Source organism: Anopheles arabiensis, chromosome 3 (assembly GCF_016920715.1).
Source record: "Anopheles arabiensis isolate DONGOLA chromosome 3, AaraD3, whole genome shotgun sequence".
Lineage (NCBI taxonomy): Eukaryota > Metazoa > Arthropoda > Insecta > Diptera > Culicidae > Anopheles > Anopheles arabiensis.
This window is the reverse complement of record NC_053518.1, coordinates 70,960,110-70,979,192: the sequence shown is the minus strand read 5'-3', so window position 1 is coordinate 70,979,192 and position 19,083 is coordinate 70,960,110. Positions and strand designations below refer to the sequence as shown.

Genomic DNA, 19,083 nt, shown 5'->3' with positions numbered 1-19,083 from the left:
ATGGTTAGAAAAACAGAATAAAAAATTGCGGTATTTAGTTTATGAGCAATTTTGTTTTGTTTTAAATTTTATTTATGAAGGCTTTTTGCTAAAAAAATTAAAAAAAAAAAACAAAAATTTTCAACGAAAATGACACATCGGCAACGGTGCAAGAATTGAACCGCGGCGTATATCCTCGAGCATCTTTCACAACAAAACAAACAGCCCCTTTGTTCCCGGCTTTCTCCCTTCCATCCAGCACCTGTTTATTTGAAGCAGCTACCAAGCTAGATAAAATAAAAAAAAGCGGGCAGCTATAAATAAACACTGAATCCTGCTAAAATGCTTACTACTTCTGGTGAAAATTGCCGCATTACGAACGACAACCGCTAAGTACGGCCGTTGGCCACGTCAGTGATCTTGAAACGGAACCGAACACACCTGCGGCGGAAGGGATAGCGACCCACCGTTAACGACAAAACGACAAACGCAGTGACGCAAATCAGTCCCATTTTTTCTGCCAAGACCGACGACGATACTGGAAGTTGGAGGCAACCTAAGAACGGAAGCAAAGCCCACCCGCCGGACAAAATGCAAATTCCCTACATGAAGGTGGCGATCTATTCGCTGACCTTCCTGACGTACGCGTACACCGGCTACGGTTCGAACATGATAGCGAACCTGCGGGATGCCATCATCGCGGCGGAAGCCGTCTTCGGGGACGTGATGAAGAATGTGCTCCATGTGGCGAAAAAGTTCAAAGTCGTGCACGAAGTGTTTGATGCAGCGGTGGAGGAAAACTGTGTGTACAAATGTCCCGGCGGTAAGTGCTCTACGATTGCAGCTGATTTCCTGTCCTTACAACAGTCTTAGTATGTTACTTTCACTTTTTCTTGTAGACATAACACCCACGCGCAATAAATTCTACGTCCCCCAGTCGGACGGGTGCGGCTCGTTGGGGATGAAAATTAGCACGGAATATCTGCCGGCCGTCGAGATGGAGCAGTGCTGCAATGCGCACGATATCTGCTACGACACGTGCAACAGCGATAAGGAGCTGTGCGATTTGGATTTTAAACGCTGCCTCTATCGGTACTGCGACGATTATGAGAAGAACGTGGTGGGCGATATCGTAGTGAAGGGTAAGACAGAATTCACTAGAATGCAGCTTTCAGCTCGCCTTGCTAAAATTGCTTACTTATTCGGCGCTGCAACCGCAAAGCCTCTTGGCCTGCCGCAGAAGTGTCCAAAATCGCTTACGGTCTCGCACCTTCGTCTACCAAATCGTTATGCCGGCCTTAATGGCGGACGTCTCCACGCCATCCTGCCACCTCAATTTCGGCCTACCACGCCTCCTCTGTCCTTGTAGACGACCTAACAAGACTTTACGGGTTGGGTCGTTCGTTTCCATGCGTACAACAGGAGCCTGACGAGCTTGATACGCTGCACGACTGTGAGGTCGCCGTACATCTCGTATAGTTCGTCATTATAACGGCACCTCCATTGTCCTTCCACACATACGGGGCCAAGTGCATCCTTCTGAGCATCTTCCTCTCGAACGTGGTTAAGAGGATTTCGTCAGATTTGGACAGCGTCCATGTCTCAGAGGCTGTCGCTTCATCTGATCCAGCCATTGAGTTCGCTTTACTCCCCTGCGCCTTATGCCAAACTGAACACCTTCTTGATATGAGTACTGGTACTATATAAGTGCTATTTAGTTCCAGATTCGTCGGTCGGGACGGTTTCTTTGATTTCAACTGATTTCTCACGCTGCAGAATGACCGGTTGGCAGGCAGCATCCTTGCACGAAACTCAGCTACCATGATGAATCCTTTGACCTTTGGATTTTTTGGGTAGGGCAGCTCTTGTTGCCACCATCAGTTTGGTCTTTGCCTCGTTTATCTGCCATGCGAGGTTCTCTGCCGCCTGCTCGATCCCTTTAGTAGGCTTCAGCTACATGGGAGAGCCATAGACCAATGATGTCTATATCATTAGCATATGCCAGGATCTGGATTGACTTATAGAATATCGTTCCCAAAGTCTCTATCCCCGAGTCGCGATATGGGGGATAGACTAGTCCATCCCCCTGGCGCAGACCTTTGGTGATATCAAAAGGCCCTGGAAAACTTTCCACCTTCACCTGGCAAGTGACATTGGTCATAGTCATTCTAACGAGCCTTATCAGTTTGCCATGGATTCCAGTCATTCCGCTTATAGCGTCGTATAGTTTTACCCTGGCTATGCCATCACATCATTGAAACGGTCTAGTGGTACAGTCGTCAACTCGTACGACTCAAACAACATGTACCCGTCTTGGGTTCAAGCTCCGAAAGGACCGGGCGCCGCTCCATATGTCCCGACAATCCTGCTATGTGTAATCAGTAAGTCACTGAAAGCCAAGTCCACTAGTGGGGTACAGAGGCAGGCAGGCCTTGGCCGACAACGGTTGTAGTGCAAAAAAAAAAGAAGAAGAAGAAGATGCTATCATATGCAGATTTGAAGTCAATGAAGTGACATGATACGTGTGTCGTGTCTGTATTCTACCATCTTCTCCAATAGCTGCCGCATGGTGAAGATCAGTGGTTTATTTTCCCCGGAATTCCGTTTCGGAAATGGACAAGACGATCCTGATGGGGATTACATCATGCCGAGATTCCAATCACAAGGCATCGCTTCGCTATCCCTTTTCTATCCTTTCTAAAATATCCATTCCCTAATTCCGCAGGTTGTAAAGCGGCCGCCAAGATGCTGTTTACCGGCACGCTCACGCTCGGCTGCAAATCGTACCTAGACTCGCAGCAACGGTGCTGTTACTGTCCACCGGAGAAGACGGAAGGATCACCTCCACCACCACCGCCCAGACAGGAGCAGGGAAAGTATGCCGACTCGAAAGGGTCAAAGGATTACGGCAAGGACTCCCGGGACAAGGGAAAGGACAAGAATAAATATGGCTGGAAGGAGCTGTAGATGCAGCGCAGGGAGAACTACAGATGGAAAAGAACATAATTTACTGTACTGTGATTAGAATAGTGAAGCTTTCGTATCTACACACTTCCCGTGTAGAGCAAACAGGCAGGCCATGGCAGGTTACCATCCTTCTTGGGGAAAAATAAAGACTTTTCAAAGACACTTTTCATTCGTTAAGGTATTTTAAAACATTTCGTTTTATTATATCTTTCAGTAGTAGCTTAAGAATAGTCATTACAAGTTATAGCTTTCAGTTGTTGCCCGTTTCTCTGCACTCTGTTCGTGATCTCTTTGCTCATCATTCGGTCTCAGCACGAGACTGCTGACCTTGTAAATCCTCCGCAAGGACGTCAAGATTTCAATGTCAAATGATCATACATGAACACATAAAAAAGGAATCATATCCCGCCCCTTGTTAATCCTCTCTCTCCCTCTCCATCTAGCGCGTTAAGAACTTTACAATATTTACGGCTGTACTGTAATGTAGCAACGATTAAACATATAAAAGCGACAAAACAGAAAAAGTACAAAGAAAAGTCCAAATGAGGATGAGTAACGCTGATAAAATAGTTCATACGAACTACTGGGTGAAAATACTTCACAATGTGTAAACTAAAATATGGATGAAGAAATGTTTTGCAGAGGAAATGCACTCTCGCCACGATTGGTGAGAATTTGTTATTCCTTTCTAGGACGTTTTCTCGGTAAACCCGGGCACTATAGCTGCAATAGTGTACCACCCCCTCCCCTCTCTTTACAGATAACAACGGAGAATTGTAATATGCCTTGTTTTCCTCTCTGTTTTCTTCGTTTTACAGTTTCTAAACAGCTGTAAGTACAACCTTGCAGCATCATTGCGTCCAACCAGAGCATGGTATAGGGACCGCCACACATCGGGAGCCGCCACGTGTGGCACTGGCTCCACAATCAATCTTTACATCCCCCTTTTCCATCCCTTTTGCAGTAGAGTGTGTGCAATACACAAACATTTGAGTGTGTTTTGTTGCAGTTGTTGCGCGATTTTACACGAATATCCCTCCCCTACTAAATTCCATCGGCTGTGAGCAACATTCGATATCATGTCCATCGAATTTGTCGGAAATTCTCCCCCCTTTTTCCCACCACAATGGCGGCGGAGTGGCCCGCCGCCCTAATTCCATCCGTCTCAGTACGGTGCATATCGATGGGTGGGCGACGGTCCGCGCAGCCCACGCCGATCGTCGAACGAGTCGCGGCTAAAATCTTCGTACACGCCGAACCGGCTGATGCTGCTCGTACCGTTCCGGCTGGCCGGTGGTGGCGTCCGGCGGCTAAAGATCGCCTCGTAGCTGCTGCTGCTGGCCCGGCTGCTTTCCGTGACGCTGCGCCGCATCAGCGGCGGTATCGGTGGCATCGGTTCCCGCCTCATGGGGGGAAAATCACGTCCCCGGATGCCGTACCGGCGTTCGAACAGGTCGCGCGGATCCTCATACCGGTCGTAGTAGTCAAAGGTGTCCTATAGGAAGGCCGGAGGAGGTCGTTAGGACGAATTATTAAGCATCGAGATAGCGCCAAAAGGTAAGCAGACACGTGTGGAGTTTTTTTGGTGGAAGCGAATACATGGGGAAAGGCAAGAAATAGGGCTTGTTGAAAGGGGAACGCTTCGCACAGCACTACTTTAGAGGAATTTTGTTTTTCGCCATGTGTGTGTTTGTGTTTGATGTCATTTTAATGGCAGAAATGCAATCCAAATCGTGTCGTGCTATAGCAAAATGTTTCGCTTTTTTTTTAAGGGAAACTCTACTGGAAGATAGAAAGCAAAAAGGAACTAACGGAAACGTACGGAACGTGCGGATTGTGACAAAAAAGAAGGATAGCAGAAAGAGAGCAAGAGAGCGAGCAGGGGGGATGGCGGAGAGTGTGTGAGAGTGGTGAGCGTTCGATTTTTACCCGAAATCCGTCCATTATACGATCGCGAAGGAAGGGCGGCGGCGGCGGCGGCGGATACGGATCCCGCGCGTACATGCTGCGCTCGCGGAAGCCCCGCTCGGCCCAGATCAGGCGCGGGCACTCCTTCGACCAGTGGCCGGCCCGGCCGCACCGGTAGCACTGTTCCGGGTCGCCCATGCCCGGCTTCGGCCGGACCCGGCTGGTGGACACCTGCACCTTCATCGGCTGGCCGTCCACCATCATGCCGTTCAGCTCGCGGATCGCTTCGTTCACGTCGCCGGTCGGGTCGAGGTGCACGAAGCCGTAGTTGCGCACGATGTCGCACTCCACGACGGAGCCGAACTTCTGAAACAGCTCGCGGACCTGCGGCGCGCGCGTCTTGTCCGTCAGGTTGCCGACGAAGATCTTAGTCGTGTTGGCGTTCGGGGCCCGGCGGCTCCGGGCCGCCTCCACCTTGATCGGCTGCCCGCCGATCACGTACCCGTTCAGGTGCTGGATCGCTTCCCGCCCCTGGTCCTCGTTCTCCATGTGCACGAACCCGAAGTTCTTCACCACGTCGCACTCGACGACCGTGCCATACTTTTCGAACAGTGGCCGCAGCTCGGACGGTTGCGTCTTCTCGTCCACATTGCCGATGAAGAGCTTGAACGTACCGGGCGGCAGCTCCCGCCCGCTTTCGCTAGTCGAATCTATCTTGACCGCTTTGCTCATGCCCCGGGGCCGGGGCACGCGGAGGATGCAATGGATACGGGGGGGAGTTATACGCGTAATATGGTTTGCTCGCGGGCCTAACACGCGCGGTTAGAAGGACGGAACCGGCGGAGGGTCGTGGTAATAAAATAGTCGCGCGCTGTCCGATGCACTCGAAACCGGAACCGGAACACGGATTTTCACGACGACGACGACGACGGCGACTTCTTCCGAGGGACGACGATTACGATCGCTTCGACGGCTAATAACCCGGCGGCGGTAGACGGAAACTTGGAATAATCTTCAAGTATAGCAAGGATAATAATAAGAAACGAAGCGAAACAAGTTTCGATTAAGAGACTTTTTTGTGTGTGTGTTTCATTTGGCGACGAAATATTACAAGCAAGTTTGTGTGTGTGTGCGCGATTTCCAAATGCGACTTTCAGGGAAAGGAAGGTGTTGTAGGCGGATGTGTATGTGTGTGCGTGTTGGTGTATAAAAGGGAAACTCGGTTGGGAGGTGTACATTACAAGAAATATTTAAAAAAAAGTTTAGCCAATACAAAAGAAATGTTATTTTGGTTTTCCTGACAGACGGTTTCCGGGCACAAGACGGATTCCATCAACGTAGCCAACACGATCAAACATGGCCGAATGTGTGCGGGATGCATCGATGCGTTTCGCGATGCTTCCATCCCACCGTGGTGGAGGAACTTTTGATTTATTTTGCGGGATTTTTGTCCCCTTTTTCCTTCCCAGTGTTAGTGAAAATTGTACCACTTACCTTGCCGTACCAGCCGGGCGACAAATCGGAGGCACGTGAATGTAATTTACACGTGAAAAAGGGGCCCACAAATTTAAGCCCTTTTCCGAGATCGGCTTTTCACACGGAATTGCCTTTTTCACCACCACTGTTTGCGATTGGTTCGAGAACTGTCATTAGACTGACAGCCAGTGTGACCAGATTATTTTGGCAGTTCTCGCTGGGAGCACTAAAATTTTATCGATAATTTTTGGTAGGTTTTAACACTTGAAACTCAGTTAGAAAGAAGTGTTGAGCAAAGGGTTTGGAGGGGAAAGAAGGGGGGAGGGGTTTAATCTGCAAAACGAAAATTCCATAACAAAATGCATCATGCATAAATTTCAAGGCGATGGATTAGATTTGATTCAGCGGCCACACGTATGCAGGTCCTTCTGAAGTGTCAATCTGAAAATTGTACCGGGCAATTTATGTCAAAGAAGGATTGAGACGTACATTTTCTATTAAGCCGTAACGAGTTCCTTTTCTCGGGGCTCCATGCGGCCCGCTTAGAGCCGTGGCAGTACTCCATCGGATGCGATTTTATCGGTGCTATCGTGAACTATTTCGATTGGCGATTTTGATAGAAATTGCGATTATTTGGATAAGGTATTTAATTAAATGATAAAAAAAACAGATTCCTACAAATCTTAAATAATTACACTGACAGATCAAATCTGTTTTTTTATATTCCGTTGTATGACGAAATCATACGTCCTATCGAACGTCTGGAAAATTGAATATCCATAGAAAAAAAAATGAAAGCTCCACACCTTCATTGCTTTGATCAATAGATGCCGTATTACAACTCATCATTATATTGCTATCCTTTTCTTGCAATGGGTTTCGACAAGTTTCATCTAATCATTACCTATATAGCCTTCTAACTTTCCGAGCAAAAATCTATATGAATGGTCGTGTGGTTAGATATGTGGGTATCAACACCTACGACCATTACTCAAATCTCACTTGCTTCAGTGGTGGTGGTTTCCTATGGAGTTTAGTATTTAAACAATTGTATCGCCGTTCTAGTTCTAGCGATGCATAACTTCAATGCGAAACCATACAACAGTACAGAGGAAATGAGAAAGCTCTCCTCCAAGCGATGAAGCTCAACTGGTTGGGGTATCCCACCAACAGAGAGCGCCACCAGCTTTTTCGCTATTTTTAGAATGCATGAGTCGTTTGCCGTCTGCCAAACGAAGTCTTTCTATATTCCGTTTAGGTAGAGAACTTGAGTCGTTTAGAAGCCGTTTAGTGGTCGTTTAGTGGATTTGTGGCACTTTTGTTCGTGGCTGCTTAGGAATGAAACAAGAATTCCAAAAACAAATTGCGATGGAAGGATGAGGCAAGATTTTGTAAGAATAATTGGACAAATCATTTTATATGTTTCCAAATAACAACAAAAGAAGCGAGAAATGGATAAAAAAAATGCGCGTTGGAATTTGGGGAGGAAAACATAACGCACCACCAGCAGTTTTTCGCTAATGTCAAAGTAGTAAGCGAATCATTTAAGAGATGGCGTTAATGTTTAAGAGCGTTTCTACATACACCGAGACTGCAGCTGAGAAAAAAGCTGACAGCTTGCTTTGACAGCGACTGGCAGCATTTTCGGTGAGAGAAATCTCATCAGCATGCAAAGAACGATGGAGCTGAGAAAAAATTAAATTGGCAGTTTATAGCGAACGATCAATTATAGTTTGCATTTTTGCAGTCTAATAATCGTAAAAATATTACTAAAAAGTAAAAGAATTTTTTACTTCATTTTAGCGATTCAAATGGATTTTTACAACATAATTTTAAAAGTCTCATCTCGGCGCTTTCCGGAACTTCTACACACACCGTCGTGAGAAACCGGTTGTCAATTCTCTCACAGCCATCTCTCAGCTGCTTTCTCGGTGTATGTAGAAACGCTCTAAAGCATTTTCATTCGAAATAAAGATTCAAATTTTGAAGCTCATTTTGTTCAATCGGTATTTCTGGTCACTCTGTTGACAGCTGCTGGGACGGGGTGAGGTGAGTGTCAAGTTGAGGTCGGAGCATATATTCACCACAAATGCAATTTTTGAAAATGTTTCCTTTTGTGAAATTGGCACATTTTGTAATTAAATCCATATAAAGGAACAGTTTCAGATTAAAATCACTGAAATGCATTCATATCATGTAAATAAGCAATACGTTGGATTGATTTTTTTAAATCTTTTCTTCCCCCATTCTTCCTTGTACCGGGTTGTTCTGAAACCACTGTAAACTGTCACCCACAGTCAGGCTCTCCCCCGTTCCAGCGATTACGCCAGGAGGTGAAAGTCACCAAAGAGTTTAACAACACAAAACGCAGCCGCAGTTCGTTTTATGGGTTCATTGGTTAGCCGAAGCGTTCCAGCAAACATGAGCGGTCCCGTGGCGGAATTTGTGAAGAGCGCTATCGCGAAGGATAAGGTGGTTATCTTCTCCAAGACCTACTGCCCTTACTGTACCATGGCAAAGGAGGTAAGATGAAGCTCGGAGTCGGCTGACTCAAAACACGGGGAAAACCCGTGTTGCCTAACGGAATTGACGTGGCTTTGAGGTGTGATTTCCGGTGTTTAATGTCCCTTCACAGCCCTTCAAGAAGCTGAACCAGGAGTATGCCTGCTACGAGCTGGACAAGCGCAACGATGGTGACGAGATTCAGTCCGTCCTCGGCGAGCTGACCGGTGCCCGCACGGTAAGTGGTCAACAATGACATCATTTGCACTGCTGATTATGGCCCGTCAGCCTTCATGAATCATGCCTTTATCTGATTTTAATGTCTCTCTCTCGCGTGTCTTCTCGTCTCCCAAAAACAGGTGCCGCGCGTGTTTATTGGCGGCAACTTTGTCGGTGGCGGTACCGACATCAAGAAGATGTACGACGACGGTCGGTTACAGAAAATGTTGGCCTAAACCCCCATCATCCGCTCGAAGCCGCTTTCTATTCTTCCATCCTTCCAGCCGTGTAAGCGTGTAAAGTGTAAAGACAAACCGCGTTTTATTAAGACTCTCTGTTGCAAAGGAATCGTTCTGTTCGTGGGGCCGAAGCACAATAAAACTAACTGATAGTTGGCTAGATAAGCGAAACCGCACTTGTCGTCACACCCTTGATTACGGTGCGTTCAGTATTTGCTGGATCTTTCCAATAGCCTGCACTGATAGCAAGTGGACGGTGTCGCAGAGAGCGATTGCGTACTGGCGGTTGCTTTCCGGAAACCGCAACAGCGCGCTAGCGGTGCGCTGAAGAATCGTGTCACGCGCCGCATCCGTCTCACCGTTATCGCCTTCGTCGTCCTCTTCGTCCGCAAAGTCCCTGACGATGGCTAACCGTTCCAGATCGAGAGCGGCCAGCACACGTTGACCGACGTACGGTTGCACGATCATGCGGTACTTGAGCAGGTTGCCCTCCAGATAGCGCCGCTGGCTGTGCATCACGTGTATCAGCGGGTAGGAATCGGACTGGATGCGCTGCAACACATCCAGCGCAGCCTCGGTCGTCACTTCCAGCGCACTAATGCTTGCCCGTTCCTCGTGCGACTGGCGTAACGTACGCTCGACCAGCGAGGTAACCGAGGTCACGGGGGTCGGTGGTCGGTTGCGGCACTTTTTCAGCGAAAAGCTTTCCGTCTCGTACTGTTCCACGATCGCTACCGGGCCCATCGACACGCGGGACTGATTGCGGTCGCCGGGCCGGGCCAGAAAGGAGGGCAGCTTCGGGATGCTGCCCTGGCTCGAGAGCGAAGAGCGCACCGTCTGCTCTTCATGGTGGAGGGATTCGATCTTTTTAACCGCCACTTGCTCTATTAGTTCGCGCGCTTCCTGCACGGAGCGTTCCACGATCTCGTTCATCGCTTCACGCAGCTTACACACGACGTAAGCCGTTATGAGCTGATCCTGCGGCAAGGGATCGACCGGAATGTCGCGCAGATCAAGCACGAACTGGCTGGCGGTATCGATAATCTGGGTGCTGCTGGTTGTCGGACTGATGGCCGTGTGAATGGCGTATGCCGCATCGATTGCTCGCTCTATGCGCTCCTGCTGCGCCATCGCGGCCGCCCTACCGGGCCCGCCGCCCGCCTTTGCTAGCACACTCTTCTTGCACTCCCGCTGGAGCGCTTGCACCAGTGCGGCTTTGCTGCGCCGTCGGTACTTGCTCGTTAGATTTCTCGCTTTGCGGCGCACCAGCTCTTCGGCCAGCTTTTTGTGCTTGCGCTCGTACATCTCCTTCCGGTCCTGCACCTTGTGCTGCATCTGCGTGAGGAAGGATTCCAAACACTGGCGGCTTTCGTGGCGCTCTTTCAGGTACGCTACGTAGTGCATGCGAAAGTGCTCGATTTGCTGAAAAGAGAGGCGCCCGTTTACAGTGGTGGAGTTGACGGTTTGAACACTAGCGCACTAAGTGTACAAACCATTCGGGCTTTTATCTCCTGCCTTCTTCTTTGGTTGCTGAGGAGTCGTCTTTGGAGGGAGGTGTCTCGTTCCCGCAATCGTCGCTTGAGTATTAGGAGTTTTCTACAATAATTTAAGAGATTTAAGGGGGGACATTGTACGCAAAACTGATTTGAGCTAACCTTTTGCGAAGATCCAAAAGTTCGTAGTAACGATGCATGTTCTTCAAATCACGCTGGTGACCTTCGGCGAGATTTTGTTGCTTTTTCAGCTCATTATTCCTCACAATGTTTGTGATCTGCTGTTTGTACTTTTCAACTGTTTGCTTCCAGCTTTAGGGAAATGTATAAAAAGCGGTCTTGAATAAATTGGATACAAAATGGAAATGCTCTACCTACCCGTCCATTTTCTTGCTATAGATACCAGCGGCTCGATTACGTCTGATGAACAACTTTTCCTCAAAGCCTGGGATAGTTTCCATGTGCGTTTGTACCTTAGCGGTGTGGTCATCCATTGCCTTATCGCTTCCCTGCAAAAACGAGGTTATTTTTAGTTAAATAAGCTTAAAAAGCATCTGATTCCCCAAGCAAACATTTACCAGCTTTTGCAGAAGTCGCTTCAACTGCAATCGATAATTCTGGAAAAGAAAGCTTCGATATTGGTTGAGCTGCCTCAGCGTGCACATAACTCTCTCTTCATTGTTGATGAGCCCACGGCGCTTCAAGTTCTGAAAGAGATTAATGTAAAAATAACTGAAAATTCGTTTATTGTCCTACAACTCCAACCATTTTTTTTACCTTTTTAAGCGCTTCCGTCCAGAATTCACGCAAATGCTTATCGTGCAGCTCAAGATAGCTCCGGCGAACCACCCGCAGCTCCGGATCCTGCAGATCAAACCCATGCTCGGGTGGCAATTCCCACACCGGCTGCCCTAGTGCTCCTCGGGAAAGGTCCTTAGCGTGCACTGGGCAGCAACGGTCGGGCAGCTTCGCCGACGGCAGCAGATCGGCCCATTGTGGAACGATTTCCCGCGGCAGTGCATCCGGATGCTGTGGAACGAAAGGGGCCAATTTGGATATGGTCGTCGGGCGACGAAGAGAAAGAAATTTGGACATGTTTGCCACGGTGCACTGTATCTCGTGCGCGCACACACACACACTGTTCAATGATGGCTTCGATGGGAAGGAGTTACGAAAAGGATGCGATGAATTCGATGGTTGATTGATTGGAATTCGAGAAAAGTAGGAAGTTGTATCGCCATGTGGTCGCCTTTTGGCTGGTCACTCTATTTGAATTTAAAATTTTGCATAATGGGATGCGTTTTTTTGAAACGGTATTTTCGCTATTTATTTTTTTATTTTTTTATAATTTAACTCTTTTTAACCTGTGTTATTGACTTTTAGTAGTAAAAAGTAAAAAAAATAAAAAAATGTCCACTAGCACTCCCACGATGCAACCGTTTTGACAGGGCTGTCACAAGTGTACACAAAAGCCGCGCGGCAGCTGCAAAAATACGAGCACGCCTGTATGTGTGCGCGTGTGTGTTGGTGTGATTCTGCGTAATTTTCTGCCTCTGTTTTCGGCACCCGCACATACAAAGGGAAAATCAGCAGCTCGTTCGCCCGAAGTGGCAAATTTGGTGGTGCAAATTCGGTCAGTGCAAAAACATCATCGACACCGGCAAGCCGGCCGAACGCTAGAGCGGACCGCGTGGAAATTTCCACCTGATGTTACTTAACAACGTTCTGTGCCGGAGTGCTTCTGCTGCTGCTGCTGCTACGACGACAAGACGGTTTTGTGTGACCGGGAACCGCTCTGCATCACCCTGCCAAAGGACTGTTTTCCTCTGTCTGCCAAACGTCCAGCGTCAGCACAATCTACAACAGTATTTAGCCAAAGGTAAATAGGGCAGGTGTAAGCGTAAGACCTAAATTCTCTTCTGCTCCTTTCCGGACGAAAGCAAAACCCGGAAGTGCTGCGGGAAGGCACGTCACATTCCCACACATGCGGTTTCGAATGGCATGGTGACCGGGAGAGCTTGCTTTTGTTTAAGTCTATAACGCGAGACCCATACAACCACACACGGAGTGTAACCTTGTGCCAAAATAGGAAGCATAAAAAAACCGCAAAACGGTTCTACCTCGCAGCAAACGGCCTTTCGGTGTCGCGGTTCCATTACTATCACCCGTAGCTAAATTGTACATTTAAGCCAATTTGTAAGCGTTGTAAGCGTCCGGTGCATACATTAACACTGAGAGAGGAGGGAACACAGTGGCAACAGGCAATCATTACGGCGGCTGTGTGAGTTTAGAAGCGCTAAGCTTAACGTTAGGAATCGCACGACTAATCATCCAGCAGCAACATTCCTGACCTGTTGTGACTAACCCAACCTTGTGTGCTGCATCATCACCTGGCCTAATACTCCTTCAACATGCTTACACTAACCGTCTTGATTGCAAGGGGTGAGTAATGTCCTTGCAAACAAACCCCTTTCCGTAGCCCTTCGAACCACTCTGCTCGCCTAAATGGAATGCCTCTAGTCGTTGTTTTAGTTAGTCGCATATTAAACTTATGATTTGCTTTTTTGCAGAAACACGCACTGTAGAACATGCCAGAAGCGCACTCACTCACTCACTCTTCTTCCATCGCAATCCCGATGCGCGCACAACACGCCATGTGGCCCTAATAGTAGTTTGTCGAAGGAAGGGAAGGTTCAGATCCTTCTTCACTTGGTCTGTTGCAAAGAAAAGCGTACAAAAACAATCCACCCTCTGAGGGGATGTGTGCGAAACAATGAACAATGCAAACGCGGCTGCTTCTGCTGCTGCAGTCTGGGAGAGAGAAAGCCGACCCTACCAAAACATGAACCTTGATTTTAGTCACTCGCTGCTGGCGAGCGAATTTCTTCCATTGGCAAAGCATCACGCCGGCTCCCACACGCCCTTCCCCGGTTCCCTTCCCTCCTGGCCGAACTGGTCGTGTGTGCCGTATAAAGAAACATGGGTGCGTTCTTGTTTTAATAACTGCGAATAGTCGCGATGTGCGTACTATTAATAGATGCGTGTACGTTGCCAACAGCGCTCTGGTTTCGCGAATTGCGGGCAAAATATATGAGACGTACAGTGCGAGGATGGGCCAGATCTGTCTCGGGTGTGAAGGTAACGAAGCCAATTGAACGATGGAAACCTTAACCGCTCCATGATGAATCTGATTCTAAATGCAAATGCGGGGCGTTTCTGCCTTCATTCCTAAAATACTATCTTAGGTGTAGGTCTAAAAATGCATCAGTGCGCTTCAGGACCAACCAAAAAAGCCCATTTAAATTTAACATTTGTGTACGATGTTGTAATTAGCAGTGGGTCGAATTTACGTTCGTTTGATGTTGGAACGATGACGTCTAGCAGCGCGGTCTGCCGTCATTAAGGGTGCCACTACTGGTTGGCCTATATGCGATGCGAATCGAATCGTACACACAAACTCCGACCGGGGCTAATAATACAGAACCCGAATCCCCTTTTGCCGTTGGCGCAAGATGTCGTAGCTCGGTTGGCTTAGCTAGTTTTCCGCCATTTCCTCACCACGTGATGATTAATATTCCCTTTTAGATGTGCATGAGGATGCCACATACACAACCAAACCAAGCCGCCTGCTGAGAAAGGAAATTGACGGTCCCCTTAGCAACCGGAGAGTAGCGAGCAAAGCAAAAATCTGGTAGCCGAGTAAAAGTCTGTTTTTGTGCGAAAGATGGCAGCGGAAAGATCGACGATCCTCTTGCGCGACTGTTGCGCCTGCGCCCCATGCCACAGTGCCGAACGGGAACGGTATACCCCCTTTGCGCATGGGCAGAATCCGTTGGGCGAAAAACCCCTGAACCGAAGTAGCGCCCCGAACGTCCCCCGATTGCCAGGGAATGGGGTTTGAATGAGAATATCTTCTCGTACCCGAACCGTCCCGAACTCAGTCCATATCCATACGCTGCTGGATCAAGAACCCGGGAGGACCGGAGAGCGTATCTACTGCGCCATTTGCAACACTGTACACGCGGTCGCGGACACGTCGACCTTGTCAGCCGGACGACGACGACGACGACGACGGTGATTGTGTAAAAATTCCTTAAACGGAGACTTTATTCGTATTAGCTTTCTTTTCCAACGGCTCCCTTCCTCAACCCCGCAACTGATTGCGCCGTCGTGGTAGTGGGTGCCGGAGAAGAAAAATAAGTATTTTTTGTGTGCTTCGCGGGTTGTTTTGCATTTGAGCGACAGAAGAGGATCACAAGGAAAATTGTGTGACTCACAGTTGTTTGCTCCTGAGTGGACCGGCCAGATCGCCATTGGTGATAGTAAATAAAGGTCGCGTTATAGTTCGAATTATTGCGTGTTGGAACGGATATCCCATTTCGGAGGGTTTAATTAGTGTGCGAAAGGAGGGTGAAGAAGAAGGAGTGCAGGAGTGCTGCGTGCTGGTAGGTAGGATGGTTTGATAGACATTCGCTTTCATTAGTTGCCAGCTTTTTTGTTGCATGATTGTTTGCTGTATCAATTAATAGTCGATTTGAAGGTGTGTGTTGGCACATTGAAGTGTTCGCGTAGACAAAGTATTTAAAGTAGTTTCCCGTGGGAGACTGCTGTAGTAGCTACTTGGACGTGTTATCGGAATCGTTTACTGTGCAGCATCTGAAACTAATCCATTTGTACGGTTTATTCTCTGGTACCGGCGATATTGAGCAGCATTTTCAAGCCTTAACGGAAAGATGGTAAAGCAAGGACCGCGTCCGCTCGTTATCTGTGGCCCGTCGGGCTCGGGCAAGAGCACACTGCTGAAGAAGCTGTTCAAGGAGTTCCCCGATACGTTCGGCTTCAGGTAAGTTAGAAAGCAAAGTCATGAGAAAAAATAAGCTTATCAACTTTTTGCACATTTTAGCGTCTCCCATACCACGCGTAAACCGCGCCCGGGCGAGGAAAATGGCGTACATTATCACTTCGTCTCGGTCGAGGAAATGCAGGGCGCCATCGAGAAGGGCGAGTTTATCGAGACGGCGGTATTTAGTGGCAATATGTACGGAACTAGGTAAGCAAAATTCTTCCCACCCCGCGTTTTATTACATCCAAGACACGTTGGTTTAACCTCAACATCGTCGGCTATTGCGCAGCAAAAAGGCGGTAGAGAACGTACAGCACCAGGGCAAGGTGTGCGTGCTGGACATTGAGATCGAGGGCGTGAAACAGATCCGCAACTCGGACCGGTTAAACCCGCTGCTGGTGTTTGTGAATCCGCCCTCGATCGAGGAGCTGGAGCGCCGATTGCGCGGCCGCCAGACGGAAACGGAGGAAAGCCTGCAGAAGCGGCTCAATACCGCGCGTAAAGAAATTGAGTATGGTAAGTTTGGACGGTGGCGTCACCGCACAAGAGCATCCCAGAAAGCAATATGTTTAATTGCTGGTTGGGTCGTTGATTTTTAGGCACGGAAGCGGGCAATTTCGATGTGGTGGTGCAGAACAACAACCTGAAGCAGGCGTACGAGGATCTGCGCAACTTTATCGTCCGCGAGCTGGAAACGCAGCAAGGCCAAGGTATCAATGTTAGCTTGAACCGTGTGTTTGACGAGTGAATTGTGTCTTGGGACACTGTTTCGTTCCGACGTTTCGTGTGCGCCCCTCTCCGATTCCGACAAAGCAACCCGATAATGACCAACCCCTCCTCGGAACATAACCAACTCCCCACCCATCCGTTGTGTGCTGACAACTGACTTGGTTTTTGATGCTTAATCACTACTAACACGCGTGAAATTCAACTTCTTTTTTGCAAAAAAGAAAGTGAACTTATAATTGTTTAGTATGGCCGCCATAGCGAAACCCAAACATGACCCCTTCCGACAAACCACACGGTATTGAAACCGGTGCTATGTGCTAGCAATTATCAATTTACAAACCTATCGGGCAAAAAACCCCAGATCACCTGTTACCAATGTGCATCTCTCTACAATTTTCCAATTCGCTTAAGAATCTAGTTACGTTAGAGTGCAAACGTCCAATAATTGGCAACTTTACAAACACTCCACTAAGAAACGGTACATTTATATACACACCACCCACCAATTACGATTACATACTGCAGGTGTCTGCCAAAGGTGCAGCATTTTCGAGTTGTTTTTTTTACACATTTAAACGCTTGAGTAAGAAGTTTTGAATCGAATCTTTGGTTCATTTTGGATGCATAATAGGTACGAAGGAGAAGGCTTTTTTTTCCTTTACAATCAACAAAATACTGGTACGAGTTGAAAATCAAAGAAATCGGTTATCAATCGATATGCCAAGCAGGTACACACCAAGTATAGAAACATAATTAATCAAAAACATAGTAAGGTTAAGGGCATATTGATACACACAGCAGTAAAATTAAGCACATTCCAGTGTCAAAGATATGTATTTTTTCCATAAGCAAGACGAAACATTTAAAAAGTGTTAGTTAGAGTGACTCTCCTTAGCGCGTAAAGAAAGTTGTGACAAACAAACAAAGATTGTGAAACACATGGAAACGCATTCAAAGCAATCAACAAAGAATCATATCCAAACGAAAAACAACTACGTTTTCCACTACCTTTCTCCAGGCGCCGTAAAGTAAAAGAAAAAAAAACGGTCAAATTATTGCAATGAACGTAAACAAAACATTCCCCGCGTAAAGATGACGGTTGTGTACTACTACGATAATTGGTTAAGGTTTACAGATTGGATTACACAGGAAAATTTAGAACTTAATTGAACCATTTTGCAACCGACACAATGAAGTTTGGCGATGGAAGTGTTTGTGTGTGTGTGTGCTAATACGCGATCCTCTTGTTACCCCACGTCCTTTTGCATGAGTGAATGATGATGTGTATGCAGCTGTGTGCAGTATGTTTGATAGTTTCAGACGAGCTCTACTAATGTTCGATCTATTAGGTGGAGTTCGATTCTCACCCGAATGATCGATGGCTGTGCATGTTGTGGCTAACCCGATTGGTTGACCGTGTTTGATAAAACTGCCTTTTTATTTCAAGAAAAAACAAACTTCACTAATGAAAATCGTTTTCTGTTTTTCTCCTTACTTCTTTTAGATGTATTTTTTGTCACGTCACTGGTTAGCAACTACAAACCTTTCGAGGTTTAATGCGGCACTTTTGAACACCTTTCGCCAGTGCCGGTGCCCTAATTCTCGACCCCAAGCGGTTTGGATGAGGGGTGAAAAGAAGATTCCTGAAAACAAGTTTTAACTTGTATTTTACTTTCAACCTTTCATTTTCATCTTTTTAATATACAAATGAGCCCATTTTTGTATCGATCTTTCCCCGAGCGGGGAGTAGATTGGGAACAATTAGGAGAAGCACTAGCCATGTGAGACGGACTGCATATAGAGCATAGAAAATGATTCCTTTCTCCCACAAACACACAAACAGTCGCGCATTGTAGCGTCGTACGCAATTCCAGCTTGTTGTGCAGTTGTGCTTTTTTCTGTCCCCGCGTGTCTGGTAGAGCGATCGTTGCTTTTTTTCATTAGGTAAACGGAAATGATGTTAGATTTTAAGAACGTAACGGCGCGTTTCTATCCCTTCCACCCGCTCGCTACCTGCCACAACAAGTACGCCCCATTTCATCCTAGCTGGATGGGAAAGAAAGGCTACCGACCCCATTTCTATCAACGCAAATGCGCAATGCTTTTTATGTGTAGAGTTTTTGTTTTTGTATGCTCCCGTCGCCTGTTAGCAATGTCCATTTTTTATATAAGCAAAGTATACCAACCACAACATATACCGGGTGTTAGACACGATTAATCCTCAATCAAGAAACAGAGTTAGTTTCCAGCGAGATTGGCGTCTGCGCAACTTTCTGTGTAGTTCATTCAACGTATTTGCCAAAAAAAAAAACAAAAAAGGGAAAATATTAAATTAGAATTCACAAGAGAAAACTACCAAAAACTAAACAATGTTAGAACCACGATGTTTATAAAACTTACAGCGCTTTAATAGAAGCAAAAGAAGGGAGGGAGAGTATATGAATTGGTTAAAAGAAAGCGTGCGTGCATCTGTTGTAGCGCAATTTGGTAGATGTATGATGTATACCTCTGTTGTTTAGAATGAGATTAATTGAAATATATAAACACACTAATTCACAAATAGCGCGTAGTGTATGAAATCGTAAGGTGTGGAAAAAGCACGATTCTTATTGAGAAAGAACAATTTGTTTATTTTTAAGATCTTTTCATTTTCGTTGTACGTTTGCGCCTACCTGCATTTACGAAAAAAGTCCATTTCTTTCAAACATTTGTTAATAAAAGACCTAGC

At 47.0% G+C, this 19,083-nt stretch overlaps 5 protein-coding genes across 9 annotated transcripts; 3 read left to right on the top strand and 2 right to left on the bottom strand.

Annotated features, from left to right (window-relative positions):
• Positions 1–226: 226 nt before the first annotated feature.
• On the top strand, positions 227–3,108 carry LOC120899899 (group XIIA secretory phospholipase A2). The gene is made up of 3 exons (XM_040306226.1): positions 227–802; positions 879–1,121; positions 2,705–3,108. Exons 1-3 carry the CDS (start codon positions 571–573, stop codon positions 2,944–2,946), a joined length of 717 nt encoding a protein of 238 aa, XP_040162160.1. The 5' UTR covers positions 227–570; the 3' UTR covers positions 2,947–3,108.
• Positions 3,109–3,119: 11 nt separating this feature from the next.
• Positions 3,120–6,494, bottom strand: LOC120899897 (RNA-binding protein lark). Its single transcript, XM_040306222.1, has 3 exons — positions 6,349–6,494; positions 4,876–5,866; positions 3,120–4,441 (listed from the first exon to the last, which is right to left on the bottom strand). Exons 2-3 carry the CDS (start codon positions 5,584–5,586, stop codon positions 4,112–4,114), a joined length of 1,041 nt encoding a protein of 346 aa, XP_040162156.1. The 5' UTR covers positions 5,587–5,866; positions 6,349–6,494; the 3' UTR covers positions 3,120–4,111.
• A 2,133-nt stretch (positions 6,495–8,627) lies between these two features.
• Positions 8,628–9,461, top strand: LOC120904746 (glutaredoxin-C4). Its single transcript, XM_040315024.1, has 3 exons — positions 8,628–8,853; positions 8,966–9,070; positions 9,192–9,461. The coding sequence occupies exons 1-3, from the start codon at positions 8,716–8,718 to the stop codon at positions 9,285–9,287; spliced, it is 339 nt and encodes a 112-aa protein (XP_040170958.1). The 5' UTR covers positions 8,628–8,715; the 3' UTR covers positions 9,288–9,461.
• Positions 9,354–12,095, bottom strand: LOC120904742. Its single transcript, XM_040315016.1, has 6 exons — positions 11,561–12,095; positions 11,362–11,490; positions 11,162–11,292; positions 10,946–11,095; positions 10,784–10,886; positions 9,354–10,712 (listed from the first exon to the last, which is right to left on the bottom strand). Exons 1-6 carry the CDS (start codon positions 11,876–11,878, stop codon positions 9,486–9,488), a joined length of 2,058 nt encoding a protein of 685 aa, XP_040170950.1. The 5' UTR covers positions 11,879–12,095; the 3' UTR covers positions 9,354–9,485.
• Positions 12,096–12,250: 155 nt separating this feature from the next.
• Positions 12,251–18,918, top strand: LOC120904745 (guanylate kinase). Of its 5 annotated transcripts, none has more exons than XM_040315018.1 (6): positions 12,251–12,662; positions 15,494–15,626; positions 15,687–15,833; positions 15,916–16,142; positions 16,226–16,336; positions 17,860–18,918. In XM_040315018.1, exons 1-6 carry the CDS (start codon positions 12,491–12,493, stop codon positions 17,910–17,912), a joined length of 843 nt encoding a protein of 280 aa, XP_040170952.1. In that variant the 5' UTR covers positions 12,251–12,490; the 3' UTR covers positions 17,913–18,918. The 5 variants fall into 5 exon arrangements, with proteins under 5 accessions (XP_040170952.1, XP_040170953.1, XP_040170954.1 ...); XM_040315020.1 differs by lacking the exon at positions 12,251–12,662 and adding an exon at positions 12,686–13,225; XM_040315022.1 differs by lacking the exon at positions 12,251–12,662 and adding an exon at positions 14,156–15,232.
• The last annotated feature ends 165 nt before the right edge of the window (positions 18,919–19,083 follow it).